This window comes from Crocodylus siamensis, chromosome 12 (assembly GCF_052110815.1).
Source record: "Crocodylus siamensis isolate JL-2025a chromosome 12, ASM5211081v1, whole genome shotgun sequence".
NCBI lineage: Eukaryota > Metazoa > Chordata > Crocodylia > Crocodylidae > Crocodylus > Crocodylus siamensis.
The window spans coordinates 879772-906511 of record NC_143406.1 but is presented as its reverse complement, the minus strand read 5'-3'; the positions used below and the strand labels follow the sequence as shown (position 1 = coordinate 906511).

At 50.5% G+C, this 26740-nt stretch overlaps 1 protein-coding gene across 1 annotated transcript in view; it reads right to left on the bottom strand.

Moving 5' to 3' along the window:
- EPHA8 (EPH receptor A8) overlaps positions 1–26740 on the bottom strand; it is an 80403-nt gene that overhangs the window by 47936 nt on the left and 5727 nt on the right. Inside the window, exon 2 of the mRNA XM_090023664.1 lies at positions 13081–13145. Coding sequence (XP_089879790.1) covers positions 13081–13145 — 65 coding nt within the window. The remainder of the gene's footprint in view (positions 1–13080; positions 13146–26740) is intronic.

Genomic DNA, 26740 nt, shown 5'->3' with positions numbered 1-26740 from the left:
CACCAGGACTCCAAGATCCCTTTCCACTTCCGTGCCACCCAGCAGGTCATTTCCTAGGCTGTAGGTGTGCTGGACATTTTTCCTCCCTAGATGCAGCACTTTGCATTTCTCCTTGTTGAACTGCATTCTGTTGTTTTCTGCCCACTTGTCTAACCTGTCCAGGTCTGCTTGCAGCTGCTCCCTGCCCTCCGGCGTGTCCACTTCGCCCCATAGCTTAGTGTCATCTGCAGACTTGGACAGAGTACATTTCACCCCCTCGTCCAAGTCGCTGATGAAGACATTAAAGAGTATCGGTCCAAGCACCGAGCCCTGCGGGACCCCACTGCCCACACTCTTCAAGGTCGAAACCGACCCATCCACCACAACTCTCTGGGTGCGACCCTCCAGCCAATTCTCCACCCACCGGACTGTGCAGTCATCCAAGTCACAGCCCCTTAACTTGTGCACCAGTATGGGGTGGGATACCGTGTCAAAGGCCTTCCTGAAGTCCAAGTATACGACATCCACCCCTCCTCCTGCGTCGAGGCGTTTTGTGACCTGGTCATAAAAAGAGACTAGATTGGTCAGGCACGATCTACCTGCTACCTCTCTTCCCTCAGAGAGACAGGTGTGCTTGGACCTGTAGATACCCAGTGCAAGGGGCTGCCCCTCTCCTCCGCCACCCAGCCCACCCATGTTCTTTTGCTTTCGCCCCTGCTCTCATCTCTTGTTTCCTGATCCACTTGTCTCTCTCCCCAGCCCTGAGGCGGTCCCAGCGCACTGAGACCACCCCAACGGGGAACCGCAGAGGAGCAGTGCAGGGGCCAGTCAACAAGCAAAAGGGCCCAAACACCAACTCCCATGCTGCACTTTGAAACGGCTCGGCCCCAGCCCAGGACACTCTCTCCACCCGGACAACAGCCCACGCTCGCTCCTTGCCTGATATCAGATACCTGGATTTGGCAATGAACCTGTGGCGTTGGGCAGAAGTGCCCACACCAGGGGTGGACGTGCATGAGTGAGTCGGGCCATTGGTTATTCTTGCTGGTGCGTGCCCTTGCTTTGTACCGGGACTCGGAGCATTAGCTGCCGACGCTGCCCTGCCACTGCCAATCACGGCTGCGGTGAAGGAAGCAGAGCAGGAAAACAAATCTTTTAGGCAGCATTTCAAGTACGTTACAATAAACCTCTAGCTCTGCTCGAACTTGACACAAGCCTTGTTTCACATTCTGGGGATGACCCACGGTTCATTACAGACACAAACCTGACAAGAGCCGAGCGTGCGTGCAGGCCTGATTCGCATTGCACAAAAAGGTAGAACTGGAGACTTTGCTCCAGCGTACGCTTAAGCAGGTGAGAAATGCAGATCCACGACAAAAAGGAGCCCAACCCACATTCACGAGAGGGCTGCCAAGGTGACCCCTCCTCCCTGTGCCAGGGCTAGGAATGACTCCAAGGATCAGAGCACCTGGTACTACAGTCACAGTCCCCGCAAATATTTTGACTGTGTGGATCAAACTCAGGAGACAGGGAAGGATGTAGGGCTCTGAAAAGAGGGGTGCAGATGGTGTGCTGCATCATCACATATAACACAGTGAATGTTTTTCTCCATTTAAAAGAAACTAGGTGGTTTGCTAGTACGCTGGGAAGCTAGAACTACATTATTCAGTTTAAAATACAGCAAAAACAAAAGATAACTACTGGACTATGCATTCGTTTGTTAGACTGTAAGTTAAATTTTAAAAAGCCCACAATAAACTAGGCAAAAATGAGCCAAAGTAGTCAGAAGATATTGTGTCATTAGCCCCATAGTCATTATAGTTAAATGTACATCTTTTATTCAGATCCATAAAACAGAATCTAGCCTTTTTGCTGGTGCCTCCAACACTTCACTGTCAGCCATTTCTACCCCTGAATTCATGGGACCACAGCTGAGTTAAGATTTTTAGCTAGAGCTAAAAACAGTCTGCAGGGCTGTGAAATAAAAGAGAGACATTACCCAGAATGGCTAACAAACAGACAGACAGCAAAACTGCAGAAGAAAGGATAGTTTGAAGATTGGAACATCGTGACCATTAGGAAGGAGAGAGGGCCGTTAACGCCTGTGGAGTGGAGAGAGATTAGCAGGAATCAGGGAAATGACAAGGACCCCTGAGATCAACCGGCTCCCTCAGCCCTGCCTGAATAGAAATGCTGCAGCCCCTCCTAGGCAGCTGGTTTTAAACTCTGGGTAGAACAGGAATCAAACTGCTTCTGAGACCACAGAGGTCTGACAGGGGGGCGGACTCGATGATCTGTTGCGGTCCCTTCCGACCCTAGCATCTGTGACGTGGCCTTGGGGCTCCTACCTGGGTGCCACTCAGCAATGGGGCTTGTGAAAGCATGTCTCTCGAGCAGCCCACAGCCTTGTGATGTGCACAAGTGTGCATTAAGTGACACGGGGCTGCCAAGGTGGCCCAGTGCAATAAAACAATGCACCGCACTGGCTGTGTGGAGTACCGCGCTACATGGGCCACTGCAGCACACGGCACTACAGCACTGCCACGTCGTCCAGCAGCACTGGGCGTCCGGCGCACGGCTCGGCACAACACCCGACTCTCCTGGCCATACCACTCTGCATCTCCTTGTGCCCGTCTGTGTGATGGCGGTGGTGATGGCGTTAAAGCCCTCATCTCAATTAATTGAGCACAAATTAACACAACATCTGCTTTCTGTAGTTTTCCTCCCAAAGCCCCTGTGAAATTAATTGTAATTGGAAGCTGGAAAATACACACAAAATAGTGTCGCTGGGGAATGCAGCAGTGCCAGGGATGTGCCCTGTCCCCACACTTGCTGGCAGACAGTGTCGCTGGCTCCCTGCTGTGGGGTGTCAGTGGGAACCACGGCTCTGGGCACACGACCCACAGGGCCTTTTGGGAAAGGCGGACAAACCCGAGAGGCAACTGCATGCAGAGAAATGCCCTGTCTTCCTACTAGTGCCATTAGCTCTCGGCCACAGCCTCCCTGAGCCTCGCAGCTGGGCCAAGGCCTCTCCGCAGTGCAGCTGAGAGCCTGCAAATTCAGCTCCTGCCACAGACGTGAGCTGGCAGCCCAGCCTACCTCCTTGCTGATTTCCACCAAGGTCACTGGGCTACAGGGGACTCTCCTTCATCAGATTCCTTGCCATAGGGTCTCCAGCCAATAAGACTATTTACCTGTTTGGATCTTGCCTTGCCTGGCCCCCGTCTCTACCGCCCAGTCTCTCTGGCTCCCAAGACCAGTGCAGGACACGGTGTGGAGCAGAGGGCAGACCTGCAGCAGCCCCAGACTGGCATTTCCTGATGGCTTGGTGGCACTTTCCTCTTCGAGGTGTCCGACAGGTCCCAAAGCAGCTTTTTTACCCTTGACTGCAACATTGCTGTTGGAAAGCAGAAGGCCTGAGAAATGCAACGGGGAGTCTGGCAGGTGGGCTGAGCAGGCGAGCGCTCTAGTGCTGCCCTACTTCACGATCCCACTGCCAAGCACAGCCCCTGCAGCCTTCCCTCGTTCATTTGAGCAGGCCTCTTTTCCTAGAGATATTTGCTGATGTGCGTCCCGGGCCTCCAGGCTGCCAGTCCATGTGTCTGCCGCTCTCTCCTCTAGCTCAAGGGCTCAGAGCTGTGCAAGTGCTTTCTCCTGCAAGGACTTCTCAAGCTCAAATTCTCCGGTCCTTTAATGAGCATTAATCTGTGTACAGAAGGGAAGACAGCACTAAGGTGCTCACCCTGTGCTCCAGTGGGAGCTGGGAGGTGATGAACCGAGTGAGAGCACTGCCCGTCACAGGCCCCTACAGATTTCAGCATGGCAGCGGGGGCTCTTCTGCACTAGTGCCACTGGGACCCCGCCCCCTGCACTGACAAGGGATCCCTGGGATCGAGGTAGGATCTTTCCCTTGGGATTAGGTGAGAGGACAAGAGGACAAACCCCATGCGGCTCAAGTCGCCCCTCGATCACGTTTGGACCGAAGGGCCCCTGCTCAGGCCTCTGACTGTGGTACTGAAGCGTGGGGTGGGGAGAGTGCTGCACCAAGACCGAGCACTGCACAGTCTGGGGGAAAGCGCGTCCGGCTGCCTGATGCCTGCAGGACCCAGGCTGCAGTGGGCATCATTGTGCACCGTGCATAGGGTGCCACCCTGCTGCTGGTGCAGGAATCGTCACTCTGCTACGGCTGGGGTGCAGCGGTGGGGAAGGCTGCCCCCAGCTCCCTGGGTCAGGGCTGTCCAACTTCCACGCAGACAGGGGACATGAGCTGCGGCAGAGAGGGGTATACTCATGTAAGCCATGCCGGCCCTTGCACTGGGTGTGCAGACAGCAGACCCCTCCCACCCAGCACTGCATTGCACACTCGAGCAGTGGTGAAGTCCTTCCCTTCCTCACAGGTGTTGCGAGGCACTTGTAGAGCAGACCCACTGGGTACAGCTCAGCCCTTTTACTGAGCTGCAATGCTACAGTTGTGGGAGGAACAGTACCGGAGCCAGAACAACCCTTACCACTGGCAACAAGGGTGAGGACACCAGCGAGTGGGCACACCCAACTGCTGCACATTTGCACGCAGGAGAAAGGTTCAGGATCATGAAGAGGAAAGAGCACAGCCTCATCACACTCTTATACACATGTTCCAGACAGTGGCCCGGGGCAGGGAGCATCCCTTCATTCTGCATTTGGACAGCCCGGTGCCATGCTCTCCTGGTCCACGACCCTTGGCTGCTAAGGCAGAACAAGCAAGTGACAGCGATGACAACAGCATGCAGGTGCTGTACATCCAGCAGCAAGAGGAGGGCTGCTAGGCTGCAGGAGAGGCCCCGAGGGAACCATGGATTCCCTGTCCCTCGGACCAGAGTCTACAGATGCCCTGGGCATGTGTCCCTTTAGAGGGAGGAATTGGCTGGAAAAGGCCCAGCTCAATCCCTCCCTCTAGCAGAGGTCACAGAGTTTGTCCAAGCTAAATATCTTTCCCCACTAACTTGTAATAATGAGAAGACCACCCACTCAGATCAGGACCCATCTGAGAGGGAGCGGAAGGCATTCGACATCACTCAGGTGCCCGTGGGATGAGATCCCCTCTCCCTGGGCCTGCAGAAGTGCTCGGCCCCTGGAGAGAAGCCTCAGGAATCTCGGACTGGAAAGGTTTTTCTGTTTCACCTTAATTACAGGATCTATGGCCTGTTCTTCCCAGGGAGAGGAGTCTCTGACCATCTGCAGACTTGACTTTGAATGGCTGGGGCCTGATGAGGTGGCGATAAGGATCAGCTCAGTAATGAAGGCGCCACACATTCACCTGGCCTCCTCAGCCCTGCTCATGGCTGCTGGTTTGAAGTGGCTTTTATTAAATGAAGCTCAGCTCGTCCCCATCACTGTGGTAAGATCCCCTAGTGAGACGAAAATGAGGACATCATAATTAACGTGGCGGGCGCATGGAGGGGGAGCGAGATTCCATCTGTATTCAGGGACTTGTCTAATAGTTTAAATTAAAGTCAACACAAGTTATAAAAAAAAAATTTACCAGATTATAAAAGGCGAAAGATGCAAATACCAGATATCCGTGAGGCTGAGCAAGGTCTTAGAAATCTCCCAGGGCCTGTGCTGAGCAATGGAGTGGGGGGGAAAGAAGTGGAGGGGAACAAAAGCAGGCAAGGAGAAGCAACTTTGTTCACTGGAAGGGCCTGGCATTGCTGCTTTAAATAACAATCCTCCAAACAGCTCCCTTGCACAGACTTTGTGGAGCCAGGGATGACAGGCTTCCCGAGCCCAGGGTCACTCGCACAGGGAGCACCAAGCCCACCCCTCTTTGCCCTGCCCAGCAGCAAGAGGCTTGTGCTCCCCACAAAAGATCCAGACCTCTCCTCCTTCATGAGTCCAAGTGTGGAGCTGCGACTACTTCCCAGGGGCCACCATCCCCCAGCACCGCTGTCAATGATGGAGAAAAAAAACCCCATTATTGTAGCAATAAAGCAGTAAATGGGGTTTTTCATAGAGATTATCCCCGTGAAATCAGTCACTGCAATGTCTAACAAGGGATTTGTTAGGCAGTTAACTACCCTGAGCTCTACCTCAGGTCATTAACTGCTGGTACTGACCAGTATCCAGGGAATTAGCAAATGGTGGTACATTGGCTGAACAAGCACGGGTGGTGGGGGCACACTCTTATCTCCGGTTTAAATTTTTATCTTCCAACGTGCCTTTCCTATGGATCCGTCTTTAAATAAATGTTAGTTGTACCTTGTCCTGGTGCCTGTATCCTTCCAGGCAGAAAGCTTCTGTTTTGCAAGAGAGGCCCAAGTAAATCACACAAGAAGCAAGTAACACTCAGTCCCAAGCCGAGGAAGATGCTCCTTTCTCACCATGTTGCCTAGGGCAGGATTGTCCATGGCTCTGCCACACGTCCAGACCCCAAGGCTCAGGTGTCCAATCTACCAGCAGGGAACCGGTGTCCAAGTCCTCTACTAAAAGACTGCAAGCACTGTGGCTGGTGTCTTCTGCATTTTGAAGGGGGTTGACAGTGGGTCTACCAGGGAGTGTTGTCCTTGCAGGCAGAAAAGCAATTTTATATTAAGCCTCTGCTCTCAGGAACATTTAGCTGCCCATGCTGAGAGCAGGTGGGATGGTTTGGAGTGGGAACACAGGCTAGGGACTTCTTTTCCTCTATCGTGAGTTCAAAGTCAACGCTGAGCCTCACACAAATGCTTGGAGAGTTAGAGCCAGACTGTGCGGGGCACGGACCGACAAGAGTTGGAGCAACACGGAGCAGAGAATGATTCAAACATAGAAAAACCCTCCATGTTTAACCTGGGACAGAAGCGTGTTACACCTGGAGTGGTTTTGCTATGAGCCACACAGCGATTAGGACATCCCAGCTGTTGCCCTTTTGCAAGAGCGTCAACCATTCCTGTGTCCGCATCTGGATCCAGAGGTGCTACAGTCTAGGGCAGAGGCAGGCAACCTTTTCTGGGGTGACCCACCCTGGGTCAGCAGCAGATGGATGGGCAGGTGCTGGGACCCACTTGATGCCTGCGCTTCTCCCTGCAGCGATGGGGGAAAAGCACTCACAGCCGAAACTCCCTGCCACTGAAAGCCACTGAGGTCCCATGTCCATAGGCTGAATCCAGTGGTCGTGTAGGCCACATCTGGGGCAGAGGCCATTAGTTGCCAAGCCCCAGTCTAGCAGCAGCTGATAGGAAAGCCTGGTTCCTAACAGACAGACCTTTCCAGGCTTTCTCTGCGGAGAAGCCAGGATGTCGCCTTCCAGAAGTGAAGGGGCACGTTAGGAAACCAGCGGGGCAGAAGCAGATGCTGTAGCTGATCTGGGGATAGAAACAACCAGATCCCAGGGTTTTCACCCAGGTGCCTTTCATCAGCTTGTTATTCGCAGTGGTAATACACAAATACTGCAGAAAGAGTCCCCTTTGGGCACAGTCGGCTCATGTTTGGTCTCCGCTGGTTGTTTAAGCAAATTTGGTGCAATTTTGCTTGATGCATTTTAATTATTGCAGCATGAGGAAAAGGTGTTTTTTGCTAATGGTCTTTGCCGGAAGCCCTCCAGAACAGCTCTTCTTGGGGAGCAGAAAAAGGCCCATAGCAGAGCAAGGAGAGAGGTTCAGGGTGTGGAAATCTCCATACCTCCTCTCCCTCCCCCCCAACAGCACAGCTAGAAATGAGAGTGACAGAGAATAAGGCACCTGCCACTTATCGGGACATCCATCTGGAAAACAAACGATTTCTACCGAGCAACGCACTGCAGGCAGCACGCTCCTGGTTCCCGAGTCAGCCAGCCGCCTAGATACGATCAAGGCTCTGCACCAGCTCTCAGGACGGGCCCTGCCCTCACTCAGCATCCACCCGTAAAAGTGAACGATGGCAATCTTTGCATTTCCCCAGCAACTTGCAACGCTTTGCAAACATTAATTGACTCAGGCCTGCAGCCTGTCTGATGTGGAGCAGACAAGTATCACGAGCCCCGCTGCATGGAAAGGGTGCAAGAGGTGAAGCATTTTGCCTGAGGGCAAGTGTCAAAGCTGGGATCAATTGCTCTCACTGCTAGACTGTGCTCCTCTGAGGTGTTCATCCTCTCTGGGGGCCAAGCACATGCACCTGTGGTAAAGCGGAGGGAGGTTGCCCAGCAAGAGATCCTCACTGCATTTCATCCAAGCATCTGCCCCTCAGCGGTGGTGGGGTCAGTGATGACATAACAGAGAGCAACTTTCCACTTTCCCCCAGACAGACCATTGCACAGAGAGGGATCCAGCACTCTCCGGTTGGGAACAAGACAGACCGGGCCTGAGCTGATGGCCTGGGAAGGAGCACAATCCCATTGGGCATGCTCAGGGCGTAACAAAGCTATTAGCACAGTCGCACGCATCCGACATGGCAGCATCTCTGTATATTGTCCCCTGGGGCCCGAGGGGGAGGCTGCTGTCAGGGCCCTGCAGGACCTGGCAGGCGGGCTACAGAGGAGGTCACGGGGAGCGTGGGAGACTGCTGCGCCCTGTTCAGGGCACTCCCATCATCATTAGCATTACAGAAATCATGCACCCTTGTTAGATACGTGGCGCCTGAACAAAATCATTTCCTGTTGGACTCACTAAATCAAAGCCGGCGGTACAATAATTGTTAATAACATGTTGACTCATCTCATCAGTGTTAATTAGTCAGTGGAAAGGCTGACGGACGGAGAGGGGCGGGGGGGCTCTCTGATTTGACAGGTCAAATGCCATGTGGGCCGAGAGGAGGGAAGTGCAAGGGGGCACGGGCGCTTTCCTGGAGGGGGCTGGCATTGGATGAAGGAGTCTACTCAATGCAGGTGAGGCCTTTAATTACCGATGCAAAGGGGCAGTGCCACTGCGAATCTCTTGGGAGCACTTTGAAGTTGTCATTAAGAGGAGCTGAGCCCCGTGGGAGACAGAGCTGCTCCCCGTGACCCTTCCCCACATTGGACTTGTCATGAAAGTGGAGGGTGATGAGCCACATTTAAATGCTGGCTGGATTATGACAGGCAACACCCAGGAGCTGCTCATCCAGAGGAACGTCCAGCTGTGCTGCACACCTCCTGCCCTCCTTGGGGTTGGAAGGGCTCACAGCTGGAGTCACCTGGCCTGAGGACAATGACCCCACCAGCAGCTTCTGAGCCTCAGCCCCACACCTGCAGGCAGACGCTCCTGGCAGAAGGAAGGAGGCGGGTGGAGGATGGAGGCAGCTGTCTGCAAGGGGAAGGGGAGTACTGTGCAGTATGTTGGGGTCAGGGGTGTCTTGGGACCTGTTGTTTGAGGTGCAGGGCGGCCGAGCGGTTAAGGGGAGCTCATGTCCTGCTCTGCACTCGAACTGAAGGTTCCCCATAAGTGGGGAGGCACATTTGGACTGGGAGGTCCAAGGTGGTCAGATGGGATGCTAGCTACATCCCTCTGCTATGTGTTGCCAGCTGCAGGGGCTGGTGCAAGTTACCCACAGTAGCCCAACAGGGCAAAGGTTCGGGGGGGGAGGCATTTTCACTTTTATCCTGGCAAAGGTACCTTGAGCTTGGGCTATTAGATGGCTGCTCCCCCACAGCCACAGGTCCCTCCTGGCTACAGCATCACCCTGTACCGGTCTCAGCCTGTGTTTGAACACACAAGGATCCTCTCGCACTACGACTTCAACCCTAGCACTAAGTCTGTTCTGCATGAACCATGGCTCCTGGGCAGGTGAATCAGTCACAGATTCCTGCCAGGGGATGGCATTGCTCTGACCACGGCTCCTGGATCAGCGCGTCCTCAAGCTCTACCTGCTGCACAGTTCGGCCCCTCATTTTCCTCATGCCTCTGCTCCCCTACCTTGCCCCTGCTCATGCCAAGCATGTTCCTGATGCTCTGAGCTTTCCTAGCACGTAAGTCTTGGACATGGCATCAGTTGGGTATCACATCACCCATCAGGCTCAGCCTCACGAGGAGGCAAAGCTGCCTGGGACACGGAGAAACATTAGCTGTTTGGTGCTCAGAAGCTGGACAGCCCTGATTCGGTTCTGCCCCTTCTCTATCCATTAGCACCTCCTCCGAGTACATTTTGGATTAACATGAGCATGACTGCCGCACTGTGCGCTGGACTGGGTGCGCTGGTCGTCTCGGGCGCACCCCGATCAGTCCGCTTGGGAGACTCTGGAGGAGTTTAAGCACTGCCTTGTGTATGGATCACAACTGAGCTTAAACAGGATCAGGTGCCTAGGGAACTTTGCAATCCACCACACTGGTGCCTAATGAGTTTTGTGGCTGCTGGACCAGGGGTTCTCAGTCATTTTTGTGATATAAGTGGTTATTCCAAGTCTCATTTTAGCATAGACTTTGCCAGTCTAGATCTGACCCTTATAAGCCTCACCTGGATAAAGCACCAGGGAACGTAGCAGGGAACATTGTGGCAAAGGTGGGTTGGGGAAGATCCGCCATGCTTCATAGTGACATATTCCAAGCTCTGTCTATTTAGCATCCTTAGGGGAAGGGGAAGGATGACCTGTTACCAGTCTCCATGTTCCTATACATGGAGCAAAACTGTGGTAACAGGCACTCTGATATAGCACACAAAGGCCTAACAAGATCCAGTGGCTGGAAACTGAAGTGAGGTAAATTCAAGGTATAAAACAACAGCAAATATTAATAGTGAGAGTTATTCAAACATCTTGCCACAAGGTAGGGGAGGTTCTCTGTTCCTGGCAATTTGCTAGATCAGAACGGGATGTTTTGCTAGTTCAAACAAGAACTCCCCCAAGGAGGTCCGGTGGCCTGGTGTCTGCAGGGGGCTCAGAGGACATGATCACGGTGGTCCCTTCTGACCTGAGCATCTGTGAACCTACTGGGTTTCCAGGACACTCCTCCTCGCAGTGTCTGTGTGGTACAATTACTGCTGAGCTAATCGTTTAGTATTTTACAAATCGGATAATGTTTCATAAAATCTCCTTGCCCTTATTAGAAAGAATTCACAGCTCTGATCACTCCTTCTCAAACAGACACAGCGGGGACAGCAAGGCTCCAGTAACAGATCGATGGAAATGATTACAGGCCAGGAAAGATTTCTGTCCGAGAAGGAGCTGAAAAGATTAGGGCCATTTAGTTTGGAGACGAGACAAAGAGGAGACATGAAAAAGCAACATGCGAGCAGAGGCCCTGCCACATCCCCACTCCTAAAAGATGTAATCTTTATGCTATAGATTGTGTTGTGTTGGGGGACTGGTTGCTGAAGGCTTGCGGGAGGGTTTCTGCTCCCCAAACGTCCAAGGACAAGTCTTACGGTCAGGTTCCGGGCTCCATTTCAAATGAACCTTTTGCAAATGCTTCGCTCCAAGAGACTTTGTGGAACCAGCCTCAGCTCTGCAAATGCTTGTGGGGGGATGAGGCAGAGGAAGGGCAAAGGTAGGTGGTTCTGGGTAGCTACCCACACCACTGCAAGGCTGCAGGCAACCACCCTGCAGCTCAGCCCCCTGCAATGCAAGGCTGGGCTTGCCCCTGTCCCCTACACAAGAGGCCACAGCTCGCTCAGCATTTGTTCCATGCTAGGCAGCACTGCAGTTATGCCTATCTAAGATGAGACCACACCATCCCTCCAGAGGCACGTACCTTGGTGCACCAAGGAGTGAGAAGCTATTCAGCTTGCAAGGGGGTATAATACCCCAGCAAACACCCAGTATCATTAAGCCTCAAGGCCTCACGATAGCGCACAGCTTTCCAAACCCTGTTGCCAGGATTTAAGTCTGATTTTGACCAGCATGGCACTGGCTAGCTGGCCAGATGCATCTGTGGTAGCATGGCAGCCTGGAGAGCAAGGACATAGACTGCAAGCTACAGCTGAGAAACCACCAGCTACAAAAAGCAAAGAGCAGCGAGCAGATAAATTGATGTCAGTTTGTGTTTCAAGCCCATGCCAAGCCTAATAACAAAGGTGCATCTTGGAGGGGGCACTGGGCATATGGGCGGGAAATGGTAAGAGGGTAGTGGGGTTTGTGTGAACATGTAGAGTAAGTGTGCCAGCATGAGAAGCTGGGGCTGTGAGCATGTGTGTGTTGTGCACTGGGTGCAGGGTGTGTCAGATGCAGCAAGTGAGCGAGTGCAGGTCCATGTGGAAGGGAAAGGACATGTGTTTGGGCTTGTGCATGCAGGCTTTTGCTCTGTGTGTGAAGGTGTGCACAGGCATGTATTTGTGCTAGGGGTGCCGGTGTGTTTGCACATACATTTGGTGCATTTGTGTGTACACACAAAGGTTGCAGATTACACTATTCCCAGCTGCAGGCAGAAATGGATGGATAAATGGCTGCCGAACTTACAGGGAGGCTATAATCCCTCAAGGTATATCAGAGAGCTGTGCTGTTGGTATGTGGTTACCTTTTAGGACTACCAGTTTTCTGGCAGATAAACATCTCTGCAGCTGTATTAGCACAGACAAACAATGGCATCCTGGAGCTGATGAGATTGTGGGAGTAGCTCCAGCCTACCGGCTGCCTGAGCTCTAGCTCATGCTACTTACATGCTGCCAGCGGACCAGCACCACCTCTCCCAGCAAAGGATTCCTGCCACTGCCCAGTATCCAGTATGTGCAGGTAGGCATGGCCATGGCCTTCTGCTGGCTGCTACAGTCCCTCCTGCAGTTAGTGTCCCCCCCGGGGTCACTTCCAACCCTGCCAACAGAGCTGCTCGCTGGAGATGCAGAGCAGCAGAAGTGAGTGTGCTCGGATGGACAGCTTCCCCGTGGCATTTGCTGTCTGTGGCCAGCAGCTGTGGTGACAGAAGCAGCCTAATTCACACAAGAGTTTAGACGACCATCAAAGATGACACCAACTTGCAGCTTGGCACAGCACAGCTCAAAGAGGGCTGAGGAGGGATCACCACCATGCATTACTGCTGCCCAGCCCACCTGCAGTCTACAGGAGAAATCCCAGGGAAATGGCATTGTGCTATAGCAGGAGCAAGCAAACTCTGCCAAGGTCACTTGCAGACTAATTTTGTCAGGAAGCAGACACGGGCATGTTCCCTCTGGGTATACCCAGCCCACCTATCATGAGCCAAGGCCATGTGCACTGTACACCCCAGGATCTGTTCTGTTCACCATGCTGGGTAAGAGCTTCATACTTACCCCGTGTGCAGGATATGTGAGCCAGCCCCAGTCCCCGGGGATTGTCGATGTATCTAACAAGTTCACTGAAAAATAAAGGGGGAAAAAAAAAATCACATTAAAAAATTGCTCCCCTTTTACAAACAGTCAGGAACAAAGCACAGTCCAAGCTATGCTGTGAGGCTTTCTGCAAACAGCGTGCGTACATCCAGCATAAAAGAGCATGTTCACAACCCTTCTTCCATGCTCTTCAGGACACCTAAACCAGGCTTGTACCTCCACAGTACACCAACTGACACTTTGCGGCCGTGCGAACACCCCCTCGTCCCCCCCAGCAGCACTCACCTGTACCATTAAGCTGTGTGCAAGGTGTGCACACCTACATGGGCAGCAAGGCAGCGTGCTCCTACCCCCAAGTCACACACGCCTCTACTGATCTCCTTTTCCCTACACACCAAGAGGTGACCTTTTGCAAATACCACAGCATGTCTGTGAGAAGAGGCCGCATGTTTAAAATAGGAATGAATGCGTGTTGCAGTGTATGGGTGTCTTCTCTCTCTGTTCTTGCACTTCAGCGTGCTCTACCTACACCGTGGGCTCATCAGCCTCTTCATTCTGTGCCTGTAAAGAGAGTCAACCGTGCTCGTGATTTAGCAGGAGCACTGCTGTTGGCAGAATTGCCTTACGTTCAGTGCCCAACAGGCCTTGGCTAGATCAGGACCCCACCACAACATGCACAGCACACACAACCCTTCTCCAGTGGGTGCAAACTTGGAGAGAGAAGGCTGAAGATCGACTGAAGAGGAGCAAGCAGAAGGTAGCCCCAAGAAGAGAAAGTCTCATCAAAGACGTACATCCATTCTGGGGGCAACAGTACCACCGCGACCCCACATAAAAACCTATGTTCAAACAGCACGGGGATTGCAAAGTCAAGGGAATAGCACACGTAAGGTTGCCTGTGCGTTGGCTAACCTTGGCTGGGTTTTTTTCAGGGACACAGAAAGAGAGAAGCAAATACCAAATTCTGATGCTGAAGGCTAGAAGTTGTGGAGCTCCTCAGGGAAGCTGTTGTGAGAATGGCTTTTTAAACACAGGGAAACCAGTATATTTTTTTTCCTTATTCTCATTCTCAGACAGGACCCAATTGTTTTGGTCAAAATTTAAAAAAAAAAAAAGTCAGCAAGAGAGGCTGGCATGGAAATTTGATGCAATAGCCATTTGGCAGTCCTAAGCACAGGGCGCTAGCATGGAGCACCCGTAGCTACCCATGTTTCTCCCAGCTCTGCCCACAGCAAGAGCTAAAAACGGAGACCCCCACCCAGACCTGCCAGCAGTTGTGCCAGCAAGGGTGAGAGGAGCTGCATCACGTGCCGCATGCCCCGATGAGAGTGCACTGAATCATAGAAAAGCGGGGCTGGCAGGGACCTCAGGCAGGCATCTGGGGATGTAGGCACATGGGCACAAATACCCCAGGCTCCTCTCCCCTGCCTTTCACCCCAGGTCCCTGGGGGCTGAGAACGGAGATGAGTGCCGGCTGCATGGTAGAAATAAGAGGGAAGCGCAGGCCTCTGGGGGTGCCGTGCCCGGCGGGGGAAAGCATGTGCGACTAATTCCTGACTGCTCTGCCCTGGCTCTCTCCCTGCCCCAGGTCCTGGAACACGTAGGACCCAATTCAGCCCTGCGCAGAGCTCTGCACTGGAGGAGGGAGATGGTCTGGTGGGAAGGGGCTGCTCCTTTACCCCTGGGCTGGGGAGCAGGTGATGCTGGGCTGCGCTCTTGCTCCTGTGCCACACTCTGCAACCCGCTACAGACCGGGAGCTGCAAAGGCAGGTCGCAGCTTGCTCCCATTGCACCCCCTGTCCGAGGCAGAGACCAGGAGGGGAGTTGGGATGAGAGGGATGGTGGAGTGGGCCCTCTCCCTCCAAGCCAGTCCCACCAGCACAGCACCTTTGCCTGCGCCTCCATCAATAAAGCACCGGCTTTTCTGTGGCTCAGCTGAGCACTTCACCCTCACTTTGGCATTTCGGTTTAACGCGTGCACCCCAAAGCCGCTGTCAGGAGGCACCGCAGCGCATAGCTCCAGCCTGAGGCAGCCTGTGCGGCAGAGCTCGTGGGAAGAGAGACGAGGCCCCAAGGGCATGCCTTCAACATCCCCCTGCACATGCTCCATATCCCCTCCATGCTTTGGGGACGCACAAAGCCCATGGGTCTGGGAGTGTCTCCGCGGGTGTGGGCTGGGCTGCCCTTCCTTTACCCCTATCCATCAGACCCGTCTTCCTCCCCTTGCGGTCCCCAGAAACCTTCTTTGTGACCTCTGCCTTTGCTTTACCGATCGAACTCGGGGGACACAGGAGATGGAGGTGCCACATGGGTCACGCAGTCCCATCCCTGTGCTCACAGGCTCCACATAACCCTCAAAATAAATAGCTATGCCTCCAAATTGCAGCTCTGGCTAGGTAATAGGCTGCTCCCCCCAGCCACCTCTATAACAGCGCAACAGCGGCCACATTAAGGGCAGCTCTCATTGACCTATTTTAGTGGGGGGGGAAGCCCCGCACTCCACTCCAGATAACCCCAGTGGTACGAGAGCGGCATGTGGAACAGACCTTACCTTGTGTGTGTGCAGCATCTACCGCGGGGGGCCCCGTCTTGGCTGGGCCGCTAAGCACTGGAACACAAATAATAAATCCTATTGCCGCTAATAATGATCCGTGTCCCTGCCGGGCTCTGGTCCGGGACACTAGCCAGCGGGGCGCCCTCCCCCAGCGAGGGCCTGGGCTCGCCACAGTGCCAGCCCGGGCAGCTGGAGGAACGGGTGCCACTTTCACTTACTATTACAAATCAGGAAAGGAGTGTGGGAGACAAGGAGCAGGGACGTGAGCTGGCTGTGAAACGCCCGGACGTCATGCTCCTGACAGAGCAGATTAGGAGCTTTTGAGGCATTTATTAATGTTAGCAGAACAATTTGAAAGAATTTCCAGGGCTTCTCGTGTGACTTCATTGGCTCAGCCGCAGGACGAGCCCCCGTGCTCCCCAGCGAGGCGCTGCTCAGACTGCTAAAGAGGCACCTTGCCCTCAGCACGGAGTAATTACCTCCGAGATCTCAAATCCATTTTTATTTGTTATTGTTAATCTGAAGATTTTCTGCCCATTTTCCCTGGGTAATTTGCGCAGCGAGTGCCTGGGCCCAGGAGATTTCCTGCTCGTAATGCAGGAGCACGCTACCCGCAACCTCCTCGACACACGGGTCAGACCCACGCACCAGAGGGGCGGCAGCAAGGTCGTCGCTGCCGCGGGCCCAGCCGGGCTCCCACGGCTTCCTCGCCACACTTAAATAAGACACCGGGTTTAACTGCTGCTCCCTGGAGAGGCGCAGACACAGCCACAGCCACAGAGCTCAATGCCGAGCAGGCCGCAGCCTCCCGAAGGGCTTGGAAGGCGCGAGGTTTCACGGGTCTCTGGTGACGGCCACCAAGGCTGCAAGGCCCCTACATTGGAGCAGGGAGTCACAATGCTCCTCAAGCCCCTGGGCTTTAGATGGGAGGAAACAATTGTGCTTCCTTCTGGTCTCTGCAACCTTCAGACGGAACCAATTACCCTGGCGCCCCGACGGGAGGGATCGGGGGTCTCAGGTGCTGCTAGTTGTGTTGCTGAGGTACCTGCTGAATTCAAGCCATCTGGCATCACCTGGTTGTGGTGAACCCTACATGAGAGCCCGAACAAGAAGGCCATCCCTGACAAAGAGCCTCAGAGTATATTAAAAGACAATCAGGACTCATAGTAGAGATGATATCTTTTATTAGGCCAACAAGATTTTTTCAAAAAAAAAAAAATCTTTAACTGCAAGCTCTCGAGCACAAACACCCTTCATCAGGCATTGGAGAAAAGATTGTAAAAGTTCTCCTGGGTAGAAATGCAAGTTCATATTTCATAGGATCAATGTATACTACTGTGAAATAAACTGCTCTGGGGCATGCTAATACTGAAGATACAATCCACGCACGCAGATGTTGTGCACATGGAAGTGGATAAAATACTACATTGTAAGAAAGGCAATGCCAGGGATTGTATTTTACATTGAATTTGTGAAGTGGGTTAATAGTAGTAATTAAGGGAAACTTCTTAACACAATTAGTGGCCTCTGGTCCACCCACCAGCTGGTAACCGTAATAAAAAAAACCAACCAAACAAACCAGACATTTGTTCCCTGAAACCTGTACTCTTCCTTCTGGGTCAACAATGCAAAAAAGAGGGGCACAGCAGACGCGTTCATATCATGATCCCTGTCAGGTAACACTTGCAAATTCTGCTAATACTTCAAACTACGACTACAAATGTGGAACAAGAGGCTGGGGGAATTGACACCCCCCCCACACACATACACAAAATACATGACAGCAAAAAGGGTAGTCGAGTGGTTGAATCCTTACCGCCGGGGGCCAACGAACCATGGCAAAGGTGGTGGTGTTTCAACCAGCTATGCACCAGAGTTGGATACTCCAAGGAGCTAATGAAGTGGGGCTATACCAGTGGTTCAACCACCTGCGACTGCAGGGCCTCAGACTATGCAACACCTGCTGCAATCCCAGCTGCTTGAAGGCACGTGTACAATGAAAGATCTCAAAGTACAATAAGTGAGCACAAGCATGCATTACAAGCCGGCCAAATGCATTGCAGAGACACGTAAAGAATGCAACAGAGACCACGTGGCAGGCTGAGGGTGGCCTGCCTTTGCATCCAAGGCAGGGACCTCATGCAGCACCTGGATTCCCAGCTGGACTAGACACCCATCTGGCCAGGGCAATGGCGAGACAAAGTCCTCAATGTGGAGGAACATTGTAGCCACCTCACTTCCAATCCAGGTGGAGGTGGTGGTTTGAGGGACCCGTCTCTGTACAACTCCAGTCCTCTTTGATATGATGAGGTCTTTCTGCCTCAGGATTGCAAATTCCAACTTGCTTTCCAAGCACCGTTTAGATGATACGAGTCCATGCTTTCCGTTTGGCTCTGCAGATCGAGCTGGAACAGCCAGGAGACATCAGGACAAATCCTTGCAGTCATGCAGGGAAATTATCAATGATTGTTCAGCCCAGTGGAAGCCCCCTTGCCCAGGACAGGACATGGACCAGGCCAAACCAGTCCAAGCCTGGACTCTGGTTGGAGGGTGGCCGAGTGGCAGTCACCAGACGGACGACACACGCATTTGCTGGGGGTTCATATGACAAAGAACTGGGAGCAGGATCCTGCTGTTTGGGTGAGCAATTAGTCAACCATGGGACAGGCATTTCTAACACCCGCATGCAGTTCTTGCCCAGGTCTCTTGTGCGTGATCATTTGGAAGTCCTCTCAAGTCTGTGTCTAGTTGCTTCAGTTACCGTGTGTCCTTAAAAGGGATAAACTAGGAACGAGAACACCTACAAGGGCAGAGCTCTGCAAAAAGGTATTTATAAGCTACTGGGTGCTTTGGAGGGGCTGGCGCTGGTTCTGGGGGCATAGGGCAGGTAAGCTGTTGCTTCCTACTTCCAACGAGAAGTACGTGCCCTGGAGTGGTGCCAAAGGGGTCACAGGCTATGGCTGGGCTCTGCTGAGAACCAGGGGAGTTTAAAAAGCCAGAGGCCTAGCGTGGTGTGTAGGTCCAGGAACAGCAGCTTGGTGGGCAGAGGAACAGGGCTGTAACAGCATAGCAAGTGGAAGCCAAAGCTCATGGCATGTCCAAGAGCAGCAGAAAGTGTGGGGGGGGGGGAATCAAGAGTCCTCACTAATTGTTAACCCACTACAATCTTTGCTCTAATTATTTGATCATCTCCCTGCCAGGCAGCCAGCTCCCAGCTCACACGTGCAAAGGAAGGGTCAGCAGGAGCAGCCCTGTTCCCTTGGGCTTCAATTCCTCTCCATTAGAACTTCAAAGGCCTCCCAAGATTCACAGCCCGGCTCCCTCCTTGGAACAACGCCTCGTGCATTGATAATTAAACTCTTATCGGTACTTCTAGATGCCGCTGTTCTCTGCCTCCGAATCCCCACCCCGCTGGAACAGCGAGCCCTGAACCCGTCACCCTGACCCTCCTGTGCTAGCCAGGCTGGCTAGTAACCCGACTGCTGCTCAGCCTCCCGCTAGTTCCTGCCCTCTGTTAGACCCCACTCAACACAGTGAATAAGGGAGACTCTGCTGCAGCAGAAAAAGCATTAGGTCTGCAGGAAAGGTACAGGAAGGCAAGAATGAATGGGATTTCTTCTCAATTTTCAGAGCCAGGCTAGGACAGACATTCCTGAACAGCCATTTGAGCTGTGAATATGCATCGATGCCAACTGCAAATCGTGAGACACTTAAAATGGTGAGATTTTAGCTAGTATTAAAGTGTTGCATATTTTGTCAGCCTTGCATTGGGAGCTTTCAAGTCACATTGGTAAGATTTTCTCTAAACACAAGGGTTAAAAATGTAACCTTTTCCAAAAAAAGAAAGAAAGAAAGAAAAAACTCACAAAGGTGCACACACCCAGGGATTGGGCCTTTAAGAAAAGTCCTCAGCTATTGAAAAACCCACAGTAAAATTTTTTCCAGTTGGCAAGAATTAGAATATGGAGTTTTTCCAATTAATGACCTAGGTTGAGCTGTAGGTGTTTATTAGTAATTTTCTTTCACCGGGTCCTTTGTACCTATTCTACCTCATGGTGATCCTATAAGTGATACAGCCTCTGCATTGGTAACAATATTCCCTGATGCTGAGCACAGCTCTTAAAATTGGACATTTTAATTGAGGTAGGTTGAAAGTGTTCTGATTTACACAATAGATGCTGAAAACCTTTCAGCACCAAATCTGAGCACATGGATTACAGCGGGACCTGCAGCTCCTCAGCCACCGAGTTAGCACATAGCCATCATTGCACTTCAGTTGTAAAACCTTGGCTTCTGTTTCCTGATCGTTTTTTTTTTTTTTAATTGGGAAGATAATGAATGCCGAATACCGTATGTCGACAGAGCTGGCTGAGGTTTGGAATATCCATTTCACAGGAAATGTCAAGTTTTCCAAACTATTTTTGTTCAGATTCAGAACAATATACACGTTGTTTGGAAATTCTGGTTTCCAAAAAGTTTTATTGCAAAACTGAATTTCCGAGCTGTGTAATTTCTCATTTTAATTGGAAATTCAACATTTTATGCCATCGCTTTGAAATGTTTTTGGAATTTCATGTTATGGTTTTGTTTGCATGCTCTTTCATGCCATGTCCATAGTAGCAATGCATAATACAGTGAAAACAGGACAAACTGTTTCAGTGCAACAGAAGCAGGAGACAAGGATACAGAAGAGAGATGGGGTTTCAGTAAAGCTACAGTCAATCCTGACACCCGACCACAAGGCACAGCACCCCAACCTGGCGCAGGCAAAGCAGGGGCCACGACAGCAGCCTGCCTTCTCTAGCAACTGCCCTCACAATTGAAAAATAATGCATTTCCACTGCTATATAACATCATATTACTACAGGTTAACAGAAGTACAGTAGAGCACTATTATTTATTGCCATTGCTTGAAATAATGGGAAAAGGAACAATCCCAAAGCATCTGATGTTCCAAAATAAAGTATCAACACTTTCTCAAAGCAAGGCAAAGAACAGCATTTTCAAGTTCTTTCCAATGAGAAGGCATCTGGATGAAAATCTTCCGACCGTTCTGGCTCTTCCCCACCCTGCTCGGTTCGGCACACCATCTAGTGATGGCTGGGCCACACAGACCGGTTGATTAACCTGCCACAGCCCTGGACAACAGAGCGAGTTTTTTCATCTTAGGTCGTTGATATCAATGCTTTCGAATTCAGCGGGCGCGGGTTTAATTCTTGTCGCTGCCAACCCTCCCAGTGGCCGGGTGCGTTAGGATCACATTGGTCCATACAATGAAATGCAAACAAGGGGCTCTACTAATCGTATATGTACAGGGGCCCGATGAATGGCACCGAGCGTGCTGGCAGAGCTTTGCCAAGAACCATCATTGTAAGTCAACCCCGTGCCAAGGGGTGTGAAGGTAGCGTTACAGACTCCTGACCAACATGCACAGACTCCAGGGCCTATTGCTTACCCCATTTCTCTCCAGCCACACTGGATATCCACTTGCCTTGGTCAGCAAGCATGTGCCGTGGGCGTCTAGGGAAGAACTACAGCTTATTATGAATTCAGAGCAGGAGATAGGAGAGGAGGAGGTGGGAAAGCTTGGGGGACTCGAGGGGAGAAAGGTCAGAGAAAGAAGCAACTCCACAGAGACATTCAAGGTCTGGAGCTGTGAGGAGGGGGAGAGGGGCAGGGAACATCAGGAGACTAGCGGGAGGACAGGCCTTAGGGGAACAGCTGGAGTCAGAGAAGGGGAGCACCCAGCTGAAGGGTCCTTCCAGGCCTGCCAGCTCATCACCAGTGGTCAGACAGCAGCTTCTGAAGCTGCCCCCACTAGGGAGATCTGAGCCTGGGAGGAAGACATGCCAGGGGGTTATGGCTTACCGAGACAGCTGCTGCCTTCAATGCGAGATGGCCCTGGATTCAGCCTGGAGCCTTGCTCCAGGAGAGGCAGAAGCTTCCCCCGTTGCACTGCCCTCCACCACAGTGCACCCAGCTCTGCTGTCCCATGCCACCTGCTGACCAGCCCGTCACCCCCAAACATCACGTCCTCAGGTGCACGCGCGCTTAGCCATCTGCAAGGGAACAGCCCCAGCAGGATGAGTGTGAATCCCCTGCCTCAGTGATCCTGCCTGCTTTCTACCCACCTGCTTCTCTTTTTGCATTCCCCTCCTGCCCCATGCCAATGGCATTACACTGATTCCTTGGCATGGCTCCTGCCTTTTGCTGCCACATCCCCAGGACTTCAAAGCATCCACACTGAGCGGCCTAGATTCAAGAGCGATCACTAGTTCGGGAAGTTTCTGGTTTTTGATGCCTGGTTTTGAGAACTTGGTTCTCCCAGGCTGCCGAGCCCTGGAGCTTGGACTGACCATGTGTGGGGTTGCTGGTGCTTCTGATAAACTCTACAACAGGAAACCCAAGACCAGAGGAATCCCAGGCAGCAACTACTTTGCAAGCAAGTGGTCTCTGCATTTTCAGGACTACATTGCCGAGCTACAGCTGAAGTTTCCTGCATAGGCCCTTGCCTAGTGCTTAGAAATCAAAGCTCAGGTGGTAACAGCATCTGCTTCCATTCAAGCTCTTGTTCTGTTGCACCTATTCACAACTGCACGCGCAACAGAAAACACCCGTGCCACTGCCTAACTACAGGGTGGAGGTCCAGGGTGGGCAGAAAGTGTTTCATCATCCAAGACAGGTGCAGTTTACTGTGTAACCACATTTGTTTGGGAGGGAAGAGGTCCATGTGATACCCTGCCGGGCTCCCCCTGGGAAAAGGAGAATGCCCTATTTTTCAGGAGCTCTCAGTACACTGAATCATAGAAAATGAGGCCTGGAAGGCATCTCAGGAAGACTGGCCCAGCTACATCATCCCAGACAAGGCCTTGTCTACCCAGTTCTTCCAAAACTTCAGGGATGGAAATGCCACAATTTCTGCTATAAATGCACCCCATCATGGAGTTTCTTATCGTTCTAGCTCTCTCCATTTGGCACGTGCAAAGGTCAAAAAAAAATAAAAAATTAACATCTATAGTGTTTGCCCAAACCAGTTTCTTTTCTTACATTCCCTTAGTAGTTTTCCAAGGAGCTTATGACAACCAGCTTTATGTACAAACCCAAATCTTCTCCCAGTATCGCACCAAACACCCATACCCGTATAAACATCCCAGGCTTTTAAGCCAGCTATAACTCTCAACAGCCTCTCTTGCACCTTGGCTGCAGCTGAGGAAGCTGCAGGCCAAATTCAGTGCTAATCTGGCAGTTGCAACTTCAAATGAAGTGAATGGGAATTTGCTCCCTAGGAGAGAATGTGGCCTTATATATTATAGCTAAGCCATTTATCTTCTAGAAACAAAATCACACGTCACTTTTACATGAAGATTAAATTCCATTGCACTTGTTTTTGCTTACAGAACCGCTGCCTTCTTTACCAGAACAGAAATTCCCCTTGAAATTCCCGGGAAGACTATCTCTGTATTCTCCAAAAATCTCTGCAGAGGTGGCAGCCTATTTGGAGTAGAGACTTCAGGAAAATTTCAGAAAAAAAAGTGTTTTCCCCTGTGAATTAGTCACTATGAAATTCTGATGTCTTCCAATTTGCTCATTAATCACAGCTGCTTGATGGACATCATGTGTGAAGGGGTTTCTTTCCAGTAGGCATGTACCCCTCCCCCCATACCCCAGCTTTTTCCTCCAGGTTGGCAATGGTTGCACGTATAGCGAAGGGAAGCAAGCCTGGCCCAGAGGCTGCCTTTAACCTTTTTATTCTTACTAAGGGAAACCTGCTCTGATCCATTGCAGGATGCTTTTCAACTACATGCTCTGAGCACACCTTGAATTATTTGTTGCTCGTCCTTTGGTGATCACAATGTGTCATCCTAAGTGGGGTAACTACCCCTTGATGGGAATGCTGAAGTTTAGAGTGGGTCACACTTATAGATGTGAAGGATTTCTCGATTTAAGGGAAAGCAGAATCATCCAAAGTGGAATTTGTAAAACACTGTCACCATTACCATTATCCCTCCCAAACCGCTGACATCCGTTGAAGGTGTCATGCAGCCAGCAGCAAAACATTATATTAGAGTTTCTAAAGTCACATGATGATGATTTTCTAAAAGAAAAGTTATTGCACCCACACAAGGTAACTCCACTTTGGGCCTTTGGATAAAGATGAATTAATCACTGGACTGGAAGTTGGTGGTTGCCTACAGACTGTGATCGTGACCTGATTACATTCAATGTGGGCACGCAGAACAGTCCCAGGCAGTTATAATTTTAATGCATATAATTTAAAATAATAAAATAAAAAATTATAATATAAATAAATAATACAATTTAACATACATAATTTTAATTAATAATTATACACACAAATAAAATAAATAAATAAATAATGCTTCAAAAGAGCTGGTTTTCCAATGCTGTATATTGCATTGTTGAGAACAATGCTGGAGTAATATATATAGTTGTGATATCTGCATTTAAAAAAAGAAAAAAGATATTGGAAAGTCAGAAAGGGTGCAGAAGAGAGCCACACAAAATGATTCAGGGATTAGAAAATGCTATAAAAAGGGAAAACTGTAAAGATCGTGGTATGTTTGGTTTATCACAAAATGAGACAGTTTGGTTAGTGTCCATGGGCCGAAAAATAAGGGTAATAAAAGGCTCTAATGTAGCAAAGACATTAACAAGAACAAATGGTTGGATGTTGAAGCCAGACAAACTCAAATTAGATACAAGGCACAATTTTTAATGTGAGAGAGAAACTGTCAAGGGAAGTGATGGATTCTTCCTTTCCTGCTGACTTTCAAGTAAGTATTGAATACCTTTATGAAAGGTATGCTTTAGCCATACACAGGTTATGGGGCTCAGTTGGGTAACTGCATGAAATTTAGTGAGGCTACATGACTTGGTGTTTTTTTAGTCATAAATTCTACATATGGAGAAAATGGGAAATTTTTATTTTTATGAAAAAAGCCACACATGACAGCTTGCCCGCTCACTTTTGTATTATGATATATTGGGAACAACAGGGTTAATTTCTTTCTCTGGGAGAGGATAAGAACAGATGGATGTTGGTCAAGTAGACTTGTCTGCATTAGTAGGAATAAACTATGGAGGACTATCAACATCTGAATAGAGATTAAATGGAAGACCAAGGACCAGCTGTTTGCTTTTAATGACTGCTAGCCAAGAGAGAGAGAGCTTGAGAAACAGCATGACAACAGCTTGAAACAAAGGACTGAGCTGTTGTGACAGGTTGTCTAAACTCTGCCACCCAGTTCAAGGAGAGAGAGAAAATCCTGGACATTTTGGAGCAGAGAGACAAGTCATGCTGCCGGCACAGCCATGTGCACAAGCTTTGCCTTTCTGTTCTTTGAGCAAAGAGCTCAAAGGCTGAAAACAGACATCAGGTTTATCCCAGGTCTGTCTTGGGCTTTGATTTGCATCAAAACAGGTGCAAGACATTCATTTACAAACACAGCTTGCATGGCAGTTTACTCAAATAACCACCCTCCAAAGGGCTTGTACATCTGTAGCATCCCAGAAGAAGAGGCTTTGTTCCAGGAGAAATCCGATGTATGTTTTCAGCCTCTGAAACTGGAGTACAGTTATCCAATACACGCCGTCTTGGTGGGAAAGAGCTGTCCTTTGTCATGGGGAACACCTGCTGGGTCCGCTCCTCTTAAAGGAGTCAAGTGTCTACCAGGACTTTGGACTTGCTAAAAGAGTGCTGCTAAAGCTGACATCCAGTCTTAGAGTAGCAGAGCCGCAAGGCTCACTCACGCAAGAGGGAGGAAGTCTAGTCTTTTGGCTCAGATCAAGTGTTTTGGCCTCTTGCGGGCTAAGATCAAGTGGGGGCACCTGAACCCCAAGACCTCCGGGCTTGAGGCTGCACGTAGGATGCCTGCCAGTGGATTTGGGAGCATCTAAAGTCCCAGGGTGAGAGCCTGGGATGGAGGATGCGTGCTGGTTGTAGCGCCATACGTGGGGTTTAGAAGGATTGAGTTCTGCCTGCTCAATCCATACGGTTTTTGAATGATTGAGTTCTGCCCAATTAATATACAATTTGGAATAGATTTGAGCTGGAACACAAAATATATTAATTAAAAAAAAGAGAGAGAGAGAGAGAGAGAGAGAAGAGGAGGTCTAGCACCTAGCAATAGAGGTGTTCCATAAATAGCAGAGATGCTGCCTGGGGATCTCCGACACAATGAAAGGGTCTTTCATTTTCCCCCCGATCTTTAATATAACGTTTCTACTGAAACAGCTATATTGAAATTTCTATTTATCAGAACATATTTTTATAGTTATCCAAATATTCCCTTTAGCAAGAACCAGGTTTTCAGTAAACAAAAAGGTTGACAACACCTTTGCTATTATTATGGAAAAAACCTTGAGAAGTGGCTCTGCTTTCATTCCACTAGGTAGAAAGTAATGCCAACATCTGTCAACTTTTACGGGGGTGGGGAGGCAAACAGCTTGATAAAATATATTAGCAGAGAAAGAATAATTAAAGCAAACGCAATTATAAAATAAGCACAGAACACTCTCATTGTAAACCTTTGCATCAGCAGAGATTCACTCAAGTATTTGCCTTCCACCAGCAGTTTTGTGAACAAGCAAAAAAATAAAAAATCACATACATGAATATTTTTAGAAAACAAATAGAGGGGCTTGCAAATATTGTCCAAGGAAATTTACAGTTTTCATTCACTTATTCACAAGCACTTTTGCACTAGCCACCCACCTCTAATAAGCTGTACATGGAAAGTCTGTTATTCCAACCCCTCCGCCCATCTTTTAATTCTGAAAATGACCGTGGCATCTCCAAAGTATTATGTCTTCTTCAAGCTGAAAAAGCGACTTTGCCTTTCAGAGACTTGCTCTTCCATCACCCCACCCTCATCACTGCTGAGAGAAGGGGTGAGAAAGCAAAACACCCTGAATAAGTTACTGGATGATTCCCCCCCCCCCCCCCCCCCCCCCCCCGCACAAGTTTGAGCACAGGGGCTGCAAGTGAGATTAGCAAGGGATGAGTCCATGAAATATTCCCTCCGCTAGTTGTGGTCTGCACTTAGC